At 43.2% G+C, this 19,855-nt stretch overlaps 1 protein-coding gene across 3 annotated transcripts in view; it reads right to left on the bottom strand.

The window, feature by feature from the left end:
- Window positions 1–1,445: 1,445 nt before the first annotated feature.
- NDFIP1 (Nedd4 family interacting protein 1) overlaps window positions 1,446–19,855 on the bottom strand; it is a 43,680-nt gene continuing 25,270 nt past the window's right edge. Inside the window, exons 6-8 of one of the 3 annotated variants that reach the window (XM_029583332.1) lie at window positions 16,915–16,981; window positions 13,853–13,958; window positions 1,446–2,471 (exon numbers count right to left, since the gene is read on the bottom strand). In XM_029583332.1, the coding sequence (XP_029439192.1) occupies window positions 13,855–13,958; window positions 16,915–16,981 (171 nt within the window). In that variant the 3' untranslated portion in view covers window positions 1,446–2,471; window positions 13,853–13,854. Of the gene's footprint in view, window positions 2,472–9,994; window positions 10,237–13,852; window positions 13,959–16,914; window positions 16,982–19,855 lie in introns of those variants that run through there. The other 2 variants (XM_029583331.1, XM_029583333.1) reach the window with 2 other exon arrangements.

Below are 19,855 nucleotides of genomic sequence, written 5' to 3'. Positions count from 1 at the left end.
TCCCTAAGGAAAGCAATTTTCAGCCTGCATAAGTGCATCCCAGCTCCTGGCTGGTATCTTCAGTCCGTTTTGATCTTCCTGTTACAAAGGTGGTGATATTGGCTGTAATGCAAGGCCTATAAACTGGTGAAAGGCTCAGTTGTTTGCTCCCGCCGTTATAAACTTTGAGAAGAGATAGACTTTAGGAGCTCAGCTCAGTGGCCCGGTGACCAGCATGTGGCACTGGTGGGGAGGAGAGGGGATGAGTTTCTAAGAACAAAATAGCACTCATAGGCCTCAGGACAAGGAAAAGCCAAGGGACCGCATGATGATGCTGGGATGAAGCTAGCTGAATCAAGTCCACTCGCTGGATATGGAAAGTGCATGAGAAACCCTGGAAAACTACTCAAAACCGTACATAATGGATTAAAAAAAAACCAAGGTGGGAAAGAAGTAAATGGTTTTTTGACCTTTGCACTTCCAGCTCAAATGGAGTGCCAGGACAGGGATCTGGGGGCCATGAACCAGAGATTGGATTTTCTGTTTAATAACCACCCACTCACCCCTAACATACCTAGTTTGGTCATTCCAGGGATAGTCCCAGGCCTCTTCTGCAACCCTGAATCCAGCCAGCGGGTGTCATGCTTAAGCACTGACCATGAACCCTCTTTCCCCACTCTGCCAGGGAGGTGGGGGGGGGCGTGCTCTGAATACTGCTTCCGCAGCATCCCCAATCCCAGCTGATGGAGAGCAACGACACTCGGCACCTGAGCCCACCCATGGAGGGGTTTACCAATGTCTCTATACTCCATCTCCACACTGGAAAAGGGCAGTGGCATGCAGTTTTAAGGGAATAAAATTTAACAACATAATATAAGATGATAACTTTTTATTGGACTAACTTAATACATTTCTTGACAAGCATTCAGGAGCTTCACATCCTTCCATTAGGGCTGAAAAACCCACACCAACCAACAAAACAGAATATTTTCTGCCACATGCAGAGGATGAAAAGCAAGCTTCACCTGAACTGAGCACAACTGCTCAACCATCTCAAGCCAGGCTGCTTTGAGCTTCCAACTCTATCTGAATCGATCTCTGCTGGGGACTATAGTGCAATAAGCCTTCATCTGCAACAGCCCAAGTGCTTTTACTCATTTTTTAACCCTTTCCCAGTCTAGCTCAACCACTCTACTAATAGTTCTCAGCCAAGGGCCACAGGCCACAGCTCACTCTGGAATCCGTGCACTGGCCACTAGGTGTCACCGTTGGGCAACAGCCAAAACCCGCTCACCCCTGCAAACTCTGCCCCTGCTGCATCCCCCCACCTGGATCATGGGAGCTGAAGCTGGACCTGGGAAGTACACCCAGCTCACACACATGGCAGCACACAGCACTGGCACCGAGTCACCAGGCTAGCCCAGGAAAAACACTCTTAAAAAGTCAACAATGAGCTGTATGCTAAATTAAGCACCAGTCTACATTAGAAAGTGCTACATAAGTGACATTTATTAATTTTCTGCTATATTTACAGTTTTAACATAGTAAAACTTCAAAATGAATTATCACTTGGCAGAAAGCACGAAAGTGCATATCGGTCTACATTTAGAATGCATAAAAGTTCCTGCTTACACAAGTTTTAAAAGCAAAACGTACATGTATGTTAGGGATTGTCTCAAAAGGCTCCACAAGCTCATCCAAATGTGTTACACCCTCCTATTTTAAGAGCTGTATTTATGTTATCACCTGTTATGCTCTACCAGTAGATATTGTCAACATCCCTACATGATCCAGAAATAATACAGTATGAAGGTTCATCTACACTGAAAGACGGAATACAGACTACAAAGCTTAATACTTACACTCTGGAAAATACTTGCTCCTGATTATAACCAAACCATAAAAATGGTGATTATGCATTCAGATTGTGTTTCCAGGAGTATTAAACATCCTATTTTAAACAGTAAACAGATATAAATGTGCAGAAATGCATTCACCACAAAACAGATTTCTATACCTTTGAGATCAACACCCCTCGCAAAAAAAAAAAAAAAATGGCCAGCATATGAATCTTGCACTAAAACCTTATTTTTAAAGTCATTTGTTAAAGATTGAAAACAAATTAGAGCAAGACTGCCCCCTCCTGGCTGCAGAAGCATGGTTCATGCGATCTATATGATTACAAACAGGATAAGGCTTTATATATTAGTACATCACAGGCTTGATTGCAATAGCAGGAGCCACTACATGATTCAATGATTACAGAAGTCAGTATTAACTATTAAAAGTTTACACCTAGAAACAAATATAAAGAAATGCTTTTCGTCAACAGTACTTTATTTAATTTTTTTTTTTTTCCCCATATTCATTTTTAAAGCAGGTGATTAGTTTCTCTTCTGCTCCGGGGTCTCGATGCACTTCCTGCAGGTGTCTTGTTGCTTTCTGAGGGAGAAATTCACATACGCAGGAAGGTCTCTGGCAGAAAACATCTGCTGGAGAAAGGACACAAAGGCTAGAGAAGCTATAGTTAGCCTACAGCAGAAAGGATGCAAACAGGCACAAAGGGACACAGGATGTTCACAGGCACAGTGATGTCAGGGTTACTGCACCACGAGGTTAAAAAAATCAGTTTGTCCACTTCACATTCATCAAGAATTTGGAAAACAACAACAAAAAAATAGGACCACTGAAGATTTAAAGTGGATGGATTCCCACCCATCCCCTTGCCCTGAGGATTTTTAAGATCATTTCTCTACAACACTAAACACGAGGGAAATCTGCTTTTAACCACAAAATATTTAACTAAAATAAATAAATACTGGAGATCACGCGCTGCAGGAACATGAAAGGCACCTAGAAAGATTTCCCTCCTGGCCCCGGGTCGGACATAACCACTACGGAAAGTCAGTGGGCACGGGTGCAATCCAAACACACAAAAAAAGTTTTATCTACCGCCTAAAATATCCTTGAAGACACATGAGGGCAGACATGCAGCTCTTCCATGACTATTCTGTTGGTCGGAGGGCCACACAAACCAGATGGATGTTTGTGCACGAAACCTCTGAGCAGCACCTGCACGCTGCAGCCGAGTGACACTCAGAAATGAAGGAGGGATGGCACAGGAGGACCTAACGGACTGATGTACTGAAGGATTATATTTAGTCCATCTGTCCCTAAACAAACGAGGATTGTGAATCATGCAGTTGACTCTGCTAGCAGGTTCAAACATCTGGACCCATTGCAATAAATAAAGTATGCCCAATTATTTTATCATTTTAACATAAAACAAACACAAACAGGTAACTATCACTTCCTAGAAGCACATTTCTAATGCCAGGACTGCATGACACTTTCAAAAGGGGCCAGAGAAAAACGTTTTGTGTTTTTAGAACCCACTGAGGTGCAATGAAATGAAACGACTTGTTAGGAGCAGGACTGGGTGGCAATTTGAACCAGAGTCTCAGGGTATAGCTCAGTCCTGTAACGTCTCGCAATAAAACAATCTTACTGAAAACATTACTTTCAGAACAGTGACCTGAACACCTCTTCCATCCTTTTCCCCAGTTCTCCGTCAGAGGGTCCGGTGAGAGTCAAGAGGACAGATCCCAACATTCACGCAAAGAAGAATCACAAGGTAAATAGAGAAATTACTACTTACCTGATAATTTCCTTTCCTTTACTGAAGGATAGGTCAGTCTCAATGAGTGAGTTATGCACCTCTGCCAGCAGATGGAGATGGAACAGAAGCTGATATCACGGCCATATAGTCCTGCTCCGACATAAGTCCGCCATTATTCCCTGGAAAAGCCAAACTGTGGACAAACTGATTATACTTGAGCACTATTATCCACAGGCAAACATTCATGTTTCTCAACTGATAGGAACTCTGACAAAGAAAGGAACATATCATCACATAAATAGTAATTTCTCCTTCCTTAGCATTCAGGTAGGTCGGTCCCGACAAGTGGGATGTACCAAAGCTAAACTCGAAAAGGGTGGGAGGCTGCCGGTGGTCCAGGCAATATCAATCGCAGAAAGGCAGCGTCCTCCACAGCCCTAGCATTTAAGCGGTAATGCTTGGAGAAGGAGAGCAAAGATGACCATGTCACTCCTTGGCAAATGTCAACAGATGGCAACAAAGTTTTGCCCACGATACCGCCTGAACCCATGTGGAATGTCTCGGTAAGGCGACTTCTCCAGCCACTTAGACTGTCATAACAATTTCCTTAACCCAGTGGGCAATCATTGCCTGTGTTGCCGCAGCTCTTTACTTACCTCCACCATGGAGCACGAATCAGCGATCAGACTTCCAAAACAGCCTTAAATCACCTCTTAACACTGCTGTAAATGATGCTTGACAGCAAAGGAACACAAAAGGAAGTACTCATCTGTCCTCTGACCAAGACACGCAGAGAAATGGACTGATTCAAATGAAACGTGGAAAGAGGGCACCATCCAAAGTTGAACCACACCCGGAGTCATATGGAGAAGGCTCTCTGCAGGAAAGGGACTGGACATGCCAATTAAATTACTACCAGAAAACCGGACTTCAAGGTAAGCAGCTGCAAGGAAAGAGTATGCAGCAGTAGAAAAGTCAGACCCGCCAAAAACCCGAGGTCCTTGTTAAGGTCCCATAGAAGCACTGGAAGCCACAACAGGGAGTGAAGATGTTTAACTCCCTGCATGGATAGGAAGACAAAAGGTCCTCCAATGACTCTTCCCATATAAGAAGCCAGGGCTGCGACTTGACCTTCAAGGTGATAAGGGCCAAACCCTTAAGCAAGCTGTCCTGTAAAAATTCCAAAATCAAAGGAATAGCCACCTTGAATGGTTAAGTACTTCACTCGGAACACCAGGCTTCCAGACCCTCCAAACTCTTAACAGAGGCTAGAAAAGTAGAAACTTTCTGGGCCCAAAGAAAAGTGGAAATTACAATAGGCAAAAAACCCGGCTTCAACAACCGAGCCCTTTCAATGGCCAAGCCGGAAGTCACAATTTACCCTGATCCTCTTACAGAATAAGCCCCTGTCATAAAGGTCCATCCAAGACAGTACCCCAAAGGGACTGTCCACCAGAAGTCCCTGGAGACTGGCACATCATGCCTTCAAACCCAATCTGGAACCAGTAAAAGTATGGTGTTGATTTGACTTGTAAACTTTCTGAACCAGAGGCCTGGGGGAAATGCATACAACAGGGTGCCACATGGCCACTTTTGAAAAGAGAATTGATGCCCATCACCTTTGGGTCCTGCCTGCGACTGAAGAAGTGTGGAACCTTCACATAGTTGAAGCTCGCCAACAGGCCTAGATCTGATAGGCTCCAGCAGTTCACTAGGAGCAAAAAGGCCTTGTCCACCAGCTCCCACTCTCCTAGGTCCAAGTTTCTCCTGATGAGGAAATCGGCTCTGAAGTTGTTCTTTCCGGCTTTGAGAAGGTGGATATGCTTAGGAGAAACTGCTCTAGCTGCTCAGACAATCGCCAGCACATCAACCAAACCACTCGTGCTTATTTGTTGATTTTCCACTGCCTCTCTGCTGCATTCCAGCACCCTTGCAGCCCCAACACAATGAGCCCTCCCAGTCCCGGAGGCTTGCATCTGTCATGAGTACCAACCAATCTGGCATTATCAGGGAATTTCCTAAGATGGCCCGCCTGTAACCCCCAGTCCAATTAGGACCTCACCTCTAATGGGAGGAACAGCTTCACTGCATAGTTGTTTGACTGCGGACTCCAAAAGGAGATCAATCGGCACTGAAGAGGATGCATATGTGCCCTCTCACAGGGAACAACTTTTAATGCGGTAGCTATTGACCCCCAGACCTGTAGATAAGACCCATGGTTGGACAAACAGAGTTCCGCAGGGATCAAACTCGTACCATCAACATGTGGTACTAAGACTTCAGCAGGAATATTCTGCCCCACCTTGTATTGAAGTCAACTCCGAGATACTCCAGAGTCAGATGGCTGTAGCAAGGAACCACCCTGAGGAAAGCGGGAAGACTATGCGATGTTCTTAACATTTTGATTATTGTGATGTGTATTATTATTTTGTAAAACCATATTTTAAGTTCAATTTTACTGGCACTTTATCAACATTTTTATTTCTTTTACACCGCTGTTATATTATGTGCCTTTCTGTAAACCGTTGTGAAGGAACTGCACTAAATGACAGTATAGAAAATTCACTAAATAAATATTTTAGTGAATTTGTTGCCAGAGAAGGTAGTTAGTGCAGTTAGTGTAGCTGGGTTCAAAAAAGGTTTGGATAAGTTCTTGGAGGAGAAGTCCATTAATGGCTATTAATCAATTATTCTTAGGGAATAGCCACTGCTATTAATTGCATCAGTAGCATGGGTTCTTCGTAGTGTTTGGGTAATTGCCAGGTTCCTGTGGCCTGGTTTTTGGCCTCTGTTGGAAACAGGATGCTGGGCATGATGGACCCTTGGTCTGACCAACATGGCAATTTCTTATGTTCTTATAAATAAGTTCCCAACGGATGGGAATATGCATCCAGTATGGGCTGAAACGACCCTTCTTTCATGGGTATGACCAAGTAAATGGAATAACGAGCTGTATATCTCTGCGATTTGGGAACAGGAATCCCCGCTTTTAGGCTCAACATCTGATATAATGGCGCTTCCACTTCTACCCTCTGCTGATCGGAGTTAGAGAGACCATGAAGGCATCTGGAGGAATGTGAAGAAATTCTAGAGCATACCCGTCCCAAAAAGCTTCGAGAACACCTTGATCCAAAGTAACCTGCACCCAGCTGTATTAAAAACGGGACAGACACTTCTTAACTCCTGAACCAACAGCTGAGCAGACTGAGGGGCTCCACCTCTGGAGTCTGTATCCTTTCTAGGTCCTCAGAGGCGAAAGGACTGAGATCTGTAGAAGGGACTTCTGGGAAGAGCCTCCCACTAATAAGGCCAAAAATGCCTCAAATGCTTTGCTTTAGGATAGTCTCAATCTTCCAATCCTGAGCATCCTTCAGTGCTGTACCTCCCTCTACCAGGATGGTGGTACAATACTTGACAGCACACTCCAAGGCATCCACCCTAGGGAAATGCAACCACTCTCTGGTCTGTGGATCCAAAGGGTATAAACTTGCCAAGAAGCATCATCCTTTAAAAGTCACCCCTGACGCCCTCCATTCCAGAAGTCAACTCCTGGAGTATAACCCGGAGGGGAAAGAAACAAGGCGGCCTGTGTAGGGTGACCAAAATAGGAACTTTCTTCTGCCTTCAAGGAGTCAGTCCCAGGCTCTCCAAGGGTCTTCAGTGCCTGAGAGCAATTCATCTTTAAGAAAGAAACAAGAATAGAGTTCAATTTGGCTCCAAAGGTGAAGAAATGTTCCCCATCACCATCAACTTCAACAGTATCATTTTGATTCATCTGCATTCGAGTTTAGTCAGGCTGCATTGAGACTCAGCGCTTGCCATGGAGCCAGGCGGAGGAGCACTTGGAACGCACGGACCAACCTTAGTAGGTACTAGTGATTCAGAAGTCCGGCCCTGTAGGAACATCTACCAACCCTGGAAGAATTCTACCCAGGAAGAGAGGATGGGTACCATTCTAGACCCCACAGGCTCAAACCTGATGTCCTGAGAGCTAGCGGTTCATGACGACTTGGCCCGTGGATCAACCAAAGGAGGGGATACCCTCATCATGTCACCCTTGGTCCCAGTCTCCACAGACCGCAGAGATGGACCATCGCCAGCAAAATCAGAAGGGGGTAAATCACCCTGAGCATCCAGGCAATGACACAAGCTTAAAAAGGTGCGGCTGAATGACCCTGAAGTGGCATGCAGCACAACAGATAAGCGCTTAGGCTTCCTCGCGGCAGGCACCACAGGTGTAAGTGTGCAGAACAGTGAAAGCTAATGCCTGGAATATGTGCTCGCACATGTATACACACACCTAAGCTGCGCACCCAACTAGGTACCCAATCTGGATGCTCAGTAAATCAAGGCGCCTAAGCAGGGCTCACAGATGCAAAGGTGCGTGCAGAGTGGCCCACAGCACAAAAAACATGCGCAAAGCCCTTGTTGCCTACCATGCGCTCAATAAGGGATAAGCCTGCGAGTGGGACCTAGCCAAATGGCTGCTCAATCCACCATGTCTGCACTGCCTCCTTAGTTCCCAGGCTAACCTATGATTTTTTCTTTTCTTTTTAATAAGAAAAACATTCACCTGAGCCCAGCCTTCCGTGGCTGAGAGCTGGAACAGGTCCTGGTTATCGGGGGGGGGGGGGGGGGGGGGGGGGGGGGGGGGGGGGGTTGAGAAAGCTAATCCTCACCACTGAGCTTATCTTGGCCTACAACTGCTAATCGCTCTTTAGGTCCAGGCCCCTCAAGACTACCAGACTGAAGGTCCTCACAGTATCCTTCAGGAGGCAAGTGGTGTTATAGCTGTTTCGTCCCAAAAAAAGATGTCGAAATTGGGTGCACAACTGCGCACAGAGGAGCACGCCGATGCCAGCAACGAAAAAAGGGGCAAAATCACCTCACAGCCCATCATGCACCAGAGGAAAAATCCTGGAAGCAGGGCCTAGCCAAATGGCTGCTCAACTTGCCATGCCTGCACTATCTTCTCACATCACCGAACTCCCCCGAGACATGAGTGGGCAGGTGAACGCCGAGGTAACAGACCCTCTCTCTCTCCTGCTTTCCTTTCGCTGCTGTATTTTTTTTTTTTTTATAAAGCAAAAAAAACTTCACCTGAGCTCAGCCTTCCTTGGCTGAGAGCACAAACGGGTCCCAGCTAAGGGAGGAGAAGGCTAAAGCTTTAAACGCTGAGCCTCTTGGCAATTAAAATTTCTGGTCCACGACAGTCAAGGCTATCAGACTGAGGGCAGGACCGCACAGTATCACTTCAAGAGGCAGCAGTGTTATATACTCACGAATGGACTCTGACTCTCCCAGGTTAAAGCACCATTAAGCTTTAACCCGTACGCCCTATGGCATCACTTCATATTTATTTCCCGCCTTATCTTCTTTCCAGCTTGTTGCAAGCTTCCAAGTTCTCTTCCCTGTTGATTGTAACTTTGACTCATTCCTACTTACTGTTTATCTTTCGTTTACTTGAATAGTTACCCCAGTTTTTTATTCTTGTTAATTGTAAACCGATCCGATATGGTTATTTACTATGAAGGTCGGTATATAAAACTGTTAAATAAATAAATAAATAAATAAATAAATATAGATGTCTTGTCTTTCTATTATCTCCTATCGATTCCTTTTCTTCTCTTCTTTTACTCACAGGCAATCCCCCGAAGGGAAATGCATGTCCACCATCTACTGGAGATGGAGAATACGGACAGGCTGATCTTGGGGTAAGACTATGTGGCCGTGATGTCAGCTTTTTCTCCATCTGCTGGCAGAGGTGCATAGCCCACTTGTTGGGATTGATCTACCCAAACGCCAAGGAATAACGTTGTTTCCTGCCTGGGCAATCTGTTGTTCTAAACCCACTTTTAGCACTGTATAAAGTGGCTATAAAGGAGCTGCCCATTTTTAAATTTCAGAAGAAGTGGATGTAGTTTATCTGCAGCTCACACAGCCGTTTTATTGTACTGAACGCAAGCTCACCCACCTGTGATACAGTCCTAGAAAGTTCTCTAATTTTGATTAATGCTGAAAAAGTTGTCTGTAGGTGATCACCACCAAAGATTGTACTAAGATGTGGGAAAAGTCTGGAAGAGCTTTAAAAATAAATGAGATTGTATATCTTGGCTGAATTCACAAAAATGTGCTTGTACACCCATTCTTCTGGTATAAATGCAGAGCTATGTGCTCTATAATTGTCTTGTTACTTTGAGAGTGAAATTGCCACACACTTATTTGTTCATGTTTTGATTAGATAAGTATGTTTTAGGTATTCTGGAAAATATACACAAAATATTGAAAACAACCTCAAACCCATTTTCTAGTGCTATATATAGAGTTAACGACCAAGAAGTGAGCATTTAAATACAGCTTTTGGCAGATGATGCTACAAGCTCCTTTAAGTATTTATACCCAAGGTGCTCTCACTAGAAAGAAATGATTCTCCACTTTTTTTTTTTTTTTTTTTTAATGAGCTAAAACAAAATCATCCGAGTCACGCCAGAAAATCCGTAGGGGTTCAGCACCTAAAGGGTCCAGCTGGTGTCCAACTTGCCGTATTATGCATAGCTTACATTAAGTTACTGATGCTTCCTGCCAGTCTCACTTAGCCACATCCAAGGAAGATTTCCAGCTGTGATTACATGAACCGGCTGTAGAATAAATCACAATGAAACATGACAAACCTTTAATCGCGTTTCAGTAATGACTACCTGTGGGGCTCAGAGAAGGAAGGAAAAAAGGGTTTTTTTTTTTAAGGCGTGAGACTGCATGATGTTCATTACACACCTCAGAAAATGAACGGTGCTTAATCCGTCTTACCCAGAGCGGGACAAGTGTCTGCTTGTAACGAGTTCAAGAAAGGGTGCCTGCTTGATAAGCACAGTCTCAGTAACACAAGTGGCCAGCGTGCTGCATCTGGCAGCTTTAAACACTGGAAAGCCAGCATTTAGTGGGCTCACTTTCTCCACACTGTCAAAAATAGTCCATAGGTGCACGGGTCCTTGAAAGATCTAAGAACCCTACACCAGACTCCAGTCCACCTCAGGGAGCTTTTGCTACCATTTATTCCCCATGTGTGAACTCACAGCTCAAACGCTTAACAAGGACTCAAGGCGGTGCAGACAGTGCAGTAGAACCATTGCTCGTATACTTTCAATACGATTAGAGACTGACAAGGGTTCAGTTCTGGAGCATCGGTAGAATCCAAAGACATCGTCAATCCTATAGCTTAGATCTGCATATCTAAAAGGCCATCTTGCAGGTTTCATTTATTTTAGAAGCTGCTAGATTGCACCTTTAAACCTTTTGTCAGAGATGCTAAATTTCTAGGCCAAACTACAGATGTTACTAGGAAAACTCAGCTTACAGGCAGGAGACCCTAGCAATGGGAACTTCTTTCTTTTTAAAATTACCCTTGTAAGTGCAGAAGTCGTGAATAGCCAGAATACTTATCTTTCCTTATTACCTGTGCAGTTACCTAATTTAAAAAAATCAACGGCTCTAGAAATGAATTCTGGCAGCTCTTTGTATGTAAGAAGATGGTCTACAGTGGCTATTGAAAGTCTACATCCCCCTTGAGCATTTTCATATTTTGTTGCATCAATGTGTAAGACTTGCATGTATTTAATGGGGATATTTTCCCCCATCCATTCACACACCACACTCCACACCTATTTTATTGGAGAAGAAAGATCTCTCTATCCAAAAAACACCCTGAAATCTAACACCTAAATACATCTATAGCACCCGTCCACCGAGCCAATAGTTGGCAGCAGTTATTGGGATAGGACCCCACCAGCTCTGCACACTGAGATTTCTCAGTACTAAACCATTCTTCTTCATAATTACATTCAAACTCTTTCAAGTCCCTTGGGGAACACTGATGGACACATGCCACAGATTTTAGACTGGACTGAGGTCAGGGCTCTGACTCAGCCACTCTGACATTTACCTTTTTGTTCCTTAGCCACTCCAATGTCGCTTTGGGCTACAGACTTCAGGTTTTCGTGCTTAATTCCTTTCCCAATTTCAGTTTCCTTGCAGAGGGCATCAGGTTTTCCTCAAAGGACTTTTCTGTAATTTTCTCTATTCATTGTCCCTTCTGTCTTGACAAGTGCCCCATTTTCTGCCGATAAGAAACATCCCCATAACATGATGCTTCACAGTAGGGATGGTGCTCTCTGGGCGATGGGCTGTGTTGAGTTTGTGCCAAACATAAAGCTTTGCACTCAGGCTAAAAAATTCTATTTTCGTTTCATCAGACCACAAACTATTTCACCACATGGCTACATTATCTCCCGAGTGTTTCTCTGCATGCTTCAAACAGGATTCAAGATGGGCTTTCTTGAGTAATGGCTTCCTTCTTACCACCTTACTCTACAGGCCAGCCTTGCAGAGTGCTTGGGAGCACAGTCACTACTGGCCTCTTGGTTACCTCCCTGATCACACTCCCTCCTTCCTCAGTCGTCCTGTTGGGAGGGGTGGCCTGATCTACGCAGGTCTTGCTGGCACCATACACCTTCTTAAGGATCATCTTCCCCTTGCGTTGAGGGATATTCATGGACACTGCAATTCTTTTACATCTCGCCCCAGATCTGTATCTTTCCACATATTTGTCCTAGAGTTCTTTTGACAACTCTTTGGTGCTCATGGTAGGATCTTTGCTTTGAAATTCACTACCCAGCAGAGAGAACCATTGAAACTGCCGAATCACTAAAATTTAATATAGGTGGGGCCAAGTCACTTAGGGTGTGCTTTTGAAGGTGACTTAGCTTTAAGTATTTAGAATTATTATTACATTTATCATCGTCAAGGTCTAATGGTATATACAAAAAGAACAAAAATAAAAAATCTCAAAACAGACACTTATCCAGCCAAGCTATTTCATGTTTTCATTTCTATTTCGTTTCTAAAGAATTCTGGAATATATTTTTCTCTTGGGAGTCGTGGAGTAAGATATGTGCATGCATAGAACACATACTGGTTTAGTGCATTTTTCTTCCAAGCAATAAGGCAACACAAGAACATTTTGGAAGGGGTGTAGACGTCCTATAGCCACTATATATTGTCCTCCTCGCTATATAAATATTTTTCCAGTGCTGGATGGGATCAGCCAAACTTGTGAAGCCTTTGTTTTCTTATATTCTGATTACTTTTACTGTCATCTATGTTGTAGTTTTATTGTATGGATTATGCACATGCGATACTGAATTTACTTGAGCATTTTTGTTTGGGGGGGGGGTTTATTAGTTGAATATTAGGTTGGTTACTCTGACTGCATATTGCTTTTCTTGTTGTATGAAATGGAAAAGCTGCATCTCTGCTGCTGCATCATAGGGTAAATAAAAAGTTAAACACAGAAAGGTACAAAAGTGATCCGGTGCACGTAAAAGCTTTGTACTGCATTGTAAATTCATTACTGCTGCAGTATTAAAATAAGAGTGAAATTAGGGTGGCGTAAAGAGAGGGTGCGCTAAGGGAGAACTGTGCATTTCTGGCACTCAGGGGAGTTTATTGCAATGGGCACTCAATACAAGCGTCCATCTTTTTAGTTATTTGGCTGAGGTTCATCGACTTTGCTGATTTTAATGGTGAAATTTGTTTGATAGGCACCCATTGCTGCAGGCGTTTAAACTGTGCGGCCATAATAAAAGTGCATTTCTTTTTATTATCAAATCAATGCACATATATTTTTCTCCACCAGAAGCAGTAAATTCAAAAGTCAGGATGAGGACACATTTATTGCAACCCAGAGGACCATATGTTTTGATGTTTCTCATGAGCCATTGACTGTGAGTTAACTTTACTCCACCTCTGGAACTGGAGTTAGATTCCACATGTTACAAAAAAAAAATGAGCGTTGGACATCCAACCTTTGGGCAGTAATAGCTAATGTCTTCATGTACCTGAAATGTAAATGCAATGGGCGCTATCCGGTATGCTTTTGTTAGAACACACATATCTTCTTCCTGTATCGGGCGCTATTATTGCGTGCATGCCCGAAACACACACCCATCCACAAATAGACCCGTGCACTAGGCTGGGTTCACCTTATCGCATTGGTCTGTTAGTGGGCAGATGCCAAACTAAAGGAAATATGCCTGGAGGGGGAAGAGGGCAAAATAGTTTTCCCCCAAAACAATTCCAAGTACAAGCAATGTGGGCAGGTTTCAGGACCCACCTGAATTCTAAGGCCTGGGGGAAAAGTATCCCAAAATAAAGCTTGTAAAGCTCAGCGCATGAAAGAAGATGAGAACTAGGTCATACCTTCAGTAAATGAAGAGAACTCTGGTTCTGGGGAGAGTGGCAAATGTATCCGGCATCTTCCGAACCTTTGCATAATTGATAAATCCTCTGAGAAACAGGAGGAACCCTAAAGGAAATATGTTATGCTATTAGATTTTATATGTTGCTATATTTCGACTTCTCCAATTTGGAAAAAAAAATACTAAAAACAGATTCTTAATAAAGTTACACTAGTAATACAATTAGTGCATAAGAACTTAACAGCATTTTACTTGCTACCTGCATCATATTTAAAAATTCCTATTTTGGTTTCAGAAGCACCTTTACTAAGTCCCAACTTGAATGGGGGAGGACTGCTCCAAACTACCACCCTATGAGGTTGACCATGCCCTCTGAGGTCTGTCTTTCACTTCCAAAAATGGCCCCATTAGAAGTTATGATGTATTAGTGACTCAACAGACTGAAAGGCAAAGGGAAGTGATGGGGAGATGAAGCAGTCTTGTTCATGAAGTCCTTCTATAAAGCCTCAGACCGCATATCACCACATCCAGCAACCCGCAAACATAAGGTGCACTGAAGGGGTGGAGCAAGATGCCACAGCAATGCCCAGGAAACACGGGATTTCAAGAGTGAGAAGTAGCAAAAAAATTATTTCCAAATATGACTAAAATTAAAAGCTGCCTGGGTCAAGAAAAAGGGGTTAACGTGGGAAAGCATTTGTTTTACAACAAACATGCACAGACTAAAACCTGGAGGAGCACAACTTAATTATGGGATAAGTGATTGGATTTCACTGTACAATTCCACCAAGCATAATGGAGTATGTCCAGTTTGTCCACTAGATGGCAGCTTTCCTTTACTAAAATGCACACACTGAACCTGTCTCTGATAGACTTGTAACCAATGCCCCTTTAACTGCTTCTCACCAGTTACTCCCAATAAATACTGTGCTACTGTACAAAAGTAATAAATACATGGAAATAAAGGCTAACAAAAAGAAAAAAATATATATAATTTGATACTTAATATTGGACTACCTTAATACATTTCTTAAGCAGCTTTTGGGAATACAGAATTCTGACAATAGCTCCCGAAAGCTGCGTTTTTGCTAACTTTTATTTCCCTGTATTCATGTGGACTAACACAGCAACCACACAAATTTATACAACAGTCAAATAACTAGGACACTGAATTTTGCGGTCTGGGAAAATAAACATAGGGGGTACCTTGCTGATGCAGCTGTTACTACCCTTAATCAAGAAGCCTGAAACTCTTGAGGCAACTCCAACGCTGATCTCTACTTCAACAGCAGGAAGTTAACGGGGAATCGGACTCAGAAACCAACAAGGGCCCCGACTAACGGCCTGGGAAACTGATAAGAAAGGGGGACTCGTATGGCTCAACAGAAACTACCATAATCTTGCCGGGCAGACTGGATGGACCATTGGTCCTTCTCTGCCGTCATTTCTATGTTTCATGAACAGCAGCAGGAAGATTCCACTGCTGGTCTAGACCAACGAGCACCATCAGCCAAGAAATGCCCCTTACTATAAACAAGTGTCAATTAGCACAGCAAGATGATCTTTCCCACCGCCAATGCAATTAAAAAAAACCACACTCACAATTATTTTGTAATGTATAGATTTCACAATAGCAGTAACCTGGGGACTGGACACTTCCTGTGTATTTCTGCAAATGCCTCTACCATTAGACCTTACTGTTTAAAAAAATAAATAACCACCCTGTGTGTCCTGTGCATTTTAAACTACACCTGTCCAGTACCAATGCCAATTCTGTAACAATGGCAAGTTATTGGATTTGAAATTCTTTAGGCTGTGTGAGTTTTTGGAGGCAGTCATGTTTTTCAAGCCTCAACCCCTCATATCTTCTGGATGTGACTGGACCAGGCTGGCTGGGGCAACAGAAATAAAACTAAAATTGGACCCCATCCCATGGGAGGTCGTTGGTGATCCTGTTCTAGGGCAGGGTGACCACCAGACATCAAAATGATTGCTAAAGAACTATTCCATTTCCTAGAAAGCCTGCACAGACCCTCCCCAATCCAGGGTGACCTTGAGGAAGTCCTAAGACCATTGAACAGCCAGGAAATTGGAAACTTTTATTTAAACATTCGTATTCAGCCTCATTCAATAGCCATTGGTCAATGCGGATAACATGAGGTTACATAAACAATCCATTAAATCAAGCACTAAAACAAATTAAAGCATAGCACAAATTACACTTAAAATAATAAAATAAAACAGTATCTAGTCACAAATTGCATAACTGTATCATAACCCCTAGGTTAGCCTACCTATGATCTTCAATTCAAGGGGCAGAGAACACGTTGAAGAAACAGATGTTTTCAAATTCCTTTTGAATAAGCTAAGATTGTAACAGTAATTCACTGAGAGTAGGCCCAAGGCCTGAGAAAGCTCTCGTGGGTAATCTGGAGTCTAGCTTCTTTGATACACATCTTGTACAGAGGTGCATACATTGTTAATGCCATTAATTATTAGAACTTTGACACTCCAAAATGTCAGAAATTGTATCATCCATCACAACAAACCTGGAATCCCGGAAATCAGTTAATGGAGATCTGACATAAACCAAGGCGCCTATTTAATAAAATGCATTAATGCACATTAAATGCCTGCATCAGGTAATGTAGGTGGTTAATATATGTTAAAGCGCCTGCATGAAAGTTAACATAAGATATCCTGGCATGATGTGAATATTTAAATGAGTTACATAATATGCAAATGCATGCTAAGCAGCTCTATATTCACATGCAGTTAACCTGCTGGGACTGCCAAAAAAACACAGTCTCCCCCCCCCCCCATCCTCCCCAGAAGGGTCCCTGTGGCCCAATCTTCCTCCACCCCTGAAGTGAAGGAAGGCGGGCCCACACTGCTGGATCACCCCACATCTTATCCCGTCAGATGGGACAGAAGAGATGACGCTTCCCTTAATACCCTGCTGGTTCCAGCTGCTCCGTGCGTTCCTCCGACTCGCACACATTAAAGTTAACACATTAACAGGTGTGAATCAGAAAATGATTTTAGAGTTACAAGCACACTTACCCAATACAAGGAAAACCCACCAGAGCCAGTACTGCCCATCAAAATAACCAGGGAAATAAGTAGAGAACTACAACAGAAAGAACGAACATTAGTCATGCTGGAGACCTTCAGGCACCAATACAACACTGAGCAAAAAGGGCAAACCTAGCAAGATTATTAAGTGACCCGTTCAATCAGGATTTTCGTGAGAGAGAACAAAGCCAGGGTCGCAATATAAACAGGAAAATCATAACTGGCTCAAAAGTAGGTCATGCTCATAAGCCGTCTGCAAAACAGATGGCCGAGAGGAGGTGATAGGTGTCAGTAAAACGGGAAAACAGGGAACAGTTATTTATCATCTCCAATATGAAGCTAACGCAGCACTTTTAAAACAAAATCAGAAAAAGCATTTTTTCACTCTGCGCACAATTAAACTGTGGAACTTGCTGCTGGAGGATGAGGTGAAAGCAGTTGGCATAGCTGGGTTTAAAAAGGTTTAGACAAGTTCCTGGAGGAAAAATCCATAAACTATTAGACTTGGGAAAGCCACTGCTTATCCCTTGTTATGAGCAAGGAGAACTGGACCTAGTCTTGGGTATTTGCGACCTGGATTGGCCACTGTCAGACTGGGCTTGATGGACCTTTGGCTCGACCCAATATAGCATTTCTCATGTTATCTTCTTTGTCACTTTACTCCCAATTAAAATTCAATAAATCTCACCCACACAATTCCTGGATACAAGGCAGAGTATATTTTTATTTATTTTATGAACATTTAATATACCGACATTCGTAGAGCACTTCACGCTGGTTTACAATTAACTCAAAGAATGGAAAGTTACATTTAACGGTGGTTATGACTAGGATCTTAAATTGTGAATCTTTTTGTTTAATCTTTACCTCTGAATGTTTTTTTCTTACAGTTTCTTTTAGTCAGCAGTATCCAACCTAACTCCTTAATGGATTCTTCTCCCTTCCTAGCTGAAAGAACTATTTTTTTTTTTTTAAACATAAAAATATATTAGTCCATAAACTTTAATGCACTAAATCAAATTCCAGTTAGATACAGGGATAAAACTGCTCTTCAAAGGGCCTGGAGGTACTGCATAAGCTCCCTTAATGTCTTGCTGGGAATAATGAACTGCAGCCCGGAGATCTCGTGCGCGCTATACTGCAGCACAGGTTCCTGCGCTCCCACACCTAATTAGGATGCGCTCCAAGGTGTTTAGCAGTGCTAGCTAATTCTTCCCGCTCCGCAAGGGACCATACCTAGGTGTGCCGAGGGAGCACGTCCATTTCGCCATATATGCAACTCCCTGAAAGATATTAGTGCTTACATTTACAGCAAGCAGACAACGTACAGACACAGACAGACTGGGGTAAATCTAGCATGCATTCATCCCAATATCTGGTCTATAACATGCTTGGATCAACAGCATGAGGAAATAAAAAAAAAAACAAACCTCAGTTTACAGAAAAGCAACTGAGTGCACAGCAGCATAAGGAGACAACTGCACAGAAAATTAGAAACAATGGGAGCAGTTGTGCCAGCTCCCGACGCTATGGCAGGTAGACAAAATGGCTACAAAAGCAAGCAAGGGCCTGTACATCAGGAACATGTAAAGAACTGGAAGTTGCAGTGGTTATGTATTTAGGCCTCTGTGCACTTTGGGCTCATATCCCAAACCATACAGAAAGGCACCAAGCAGTGGCTCTCCGTTCCCTTCTGCTTTATAACAGAAGGTGCTCCTCCTTGCCATGAATTAGAACCTGGTACATGTAACGAAAGTGGCACAGGGACATCTAAGAATTCAAACACTTCTTGGCCAGATCAGGTGTCTTCCTGACAATATTATTATTAATAGGCATGAGCTAAATGTATGTAAATAAATAACTCCTTACCTGCCTGCCTCAGTCACTGAAACACTGAATTATTAAGCCCAAGAAAAGTTACCATTGTGTGCGCCAGCTGACCCCAGTTACTCTCTCAGCTGGAAATAAAGTGTCCTTAAAACGCCACAAAGCTATCAAACCATGGCAGTATCATGCGACTTTCTGTGTGAGCAGTCTAGTACTTTTTCTTTAGCCACTTCTAAACCGTTCCAAGGGCAGGAGGGTCAAACAGGCCACTAATGTCACTGATTAGTCTATTTTAAAACAGAAAGTATGGTTATGTATGTAAGTAATTCTATACTTCATATTTTGTACTATTCAATTTCATTGTAATCAGAGAGAACAAACTTAAACATGCTGTGCTGGGTCAGACCAATGGGCCATCGAGCCTAGCACCTGTCTGACAGTGGTCAATCTGGATCAACTGGAAGAATCTGGCAGAACCTAATGGGGAGATCCATTCCATGTTGTTCCATCTCAGAAGAAAGTAGAAGGCGGGAGGAATGCGTGTACCATCTCTCTGTGATAGATGGGTGGCGAGGCTGCTATGGAGCTGGAGAGTGTGCCACCACAGACTGAGGTCCCGGGCAGACCAGCATGAAGGAGAAATGAGCGAGAATGGTGCTGAGAGTGAGCTAGAGGAGAACGAGGGAGACTTGGCTCCAGTTATGCCCCCACGTGTGGAGGACTGGAGAGGACGGCGGTCCCAGAGTCAGATTTTACTCTGTATAGAGGACAAGCTGGCAGATTGTATACCCCAAGCTATGTAACTGCTTCCAAATCTGATTTTTTTTTTTTTTTTTAAAGATCTTTCTGTTAAAGAAACGTGCTGATAGCATTTCTAGTATTCAAGACTAACACTTCAAAGATAATTTATATCCCAGGAATAAATTGCAGTTCCTTGAAAATAATTCCAGGCATAAACATTTGAGATTTGTTAACCTTCCTAGATCAAGGAGGACTCCACCATAGTAACTGCTGAGAAAATATTTTCTGGAGGCGTTAGACTACTTCTGCAGCTGCTTTGTGGCCCATGACTAAGGTTTATCGTGTTCCTTCTATGAAACGG

This window comes from Rhinatrema bivittatum, chromosome 18 (genome assembly GCF_901001135.1).
Source record: "Rhinatrema bivittatum chromosome 18, aRhiBiv1.1, whole genome shotgun sequence".
In the NCBI taxonomy this organism is placed as follows: Eukaryota; Metazoa; Chordata; class Amphibia; order Gymnophiona; family Rhinatrematidae; genus Rhinatrema; species Rhinatrema bivittatum.
The sequence above is the reverse complement of the archived record's forward strand: the minus strand, read 5'-3'. Positions and strand labels throughout refer to the sequence as shown.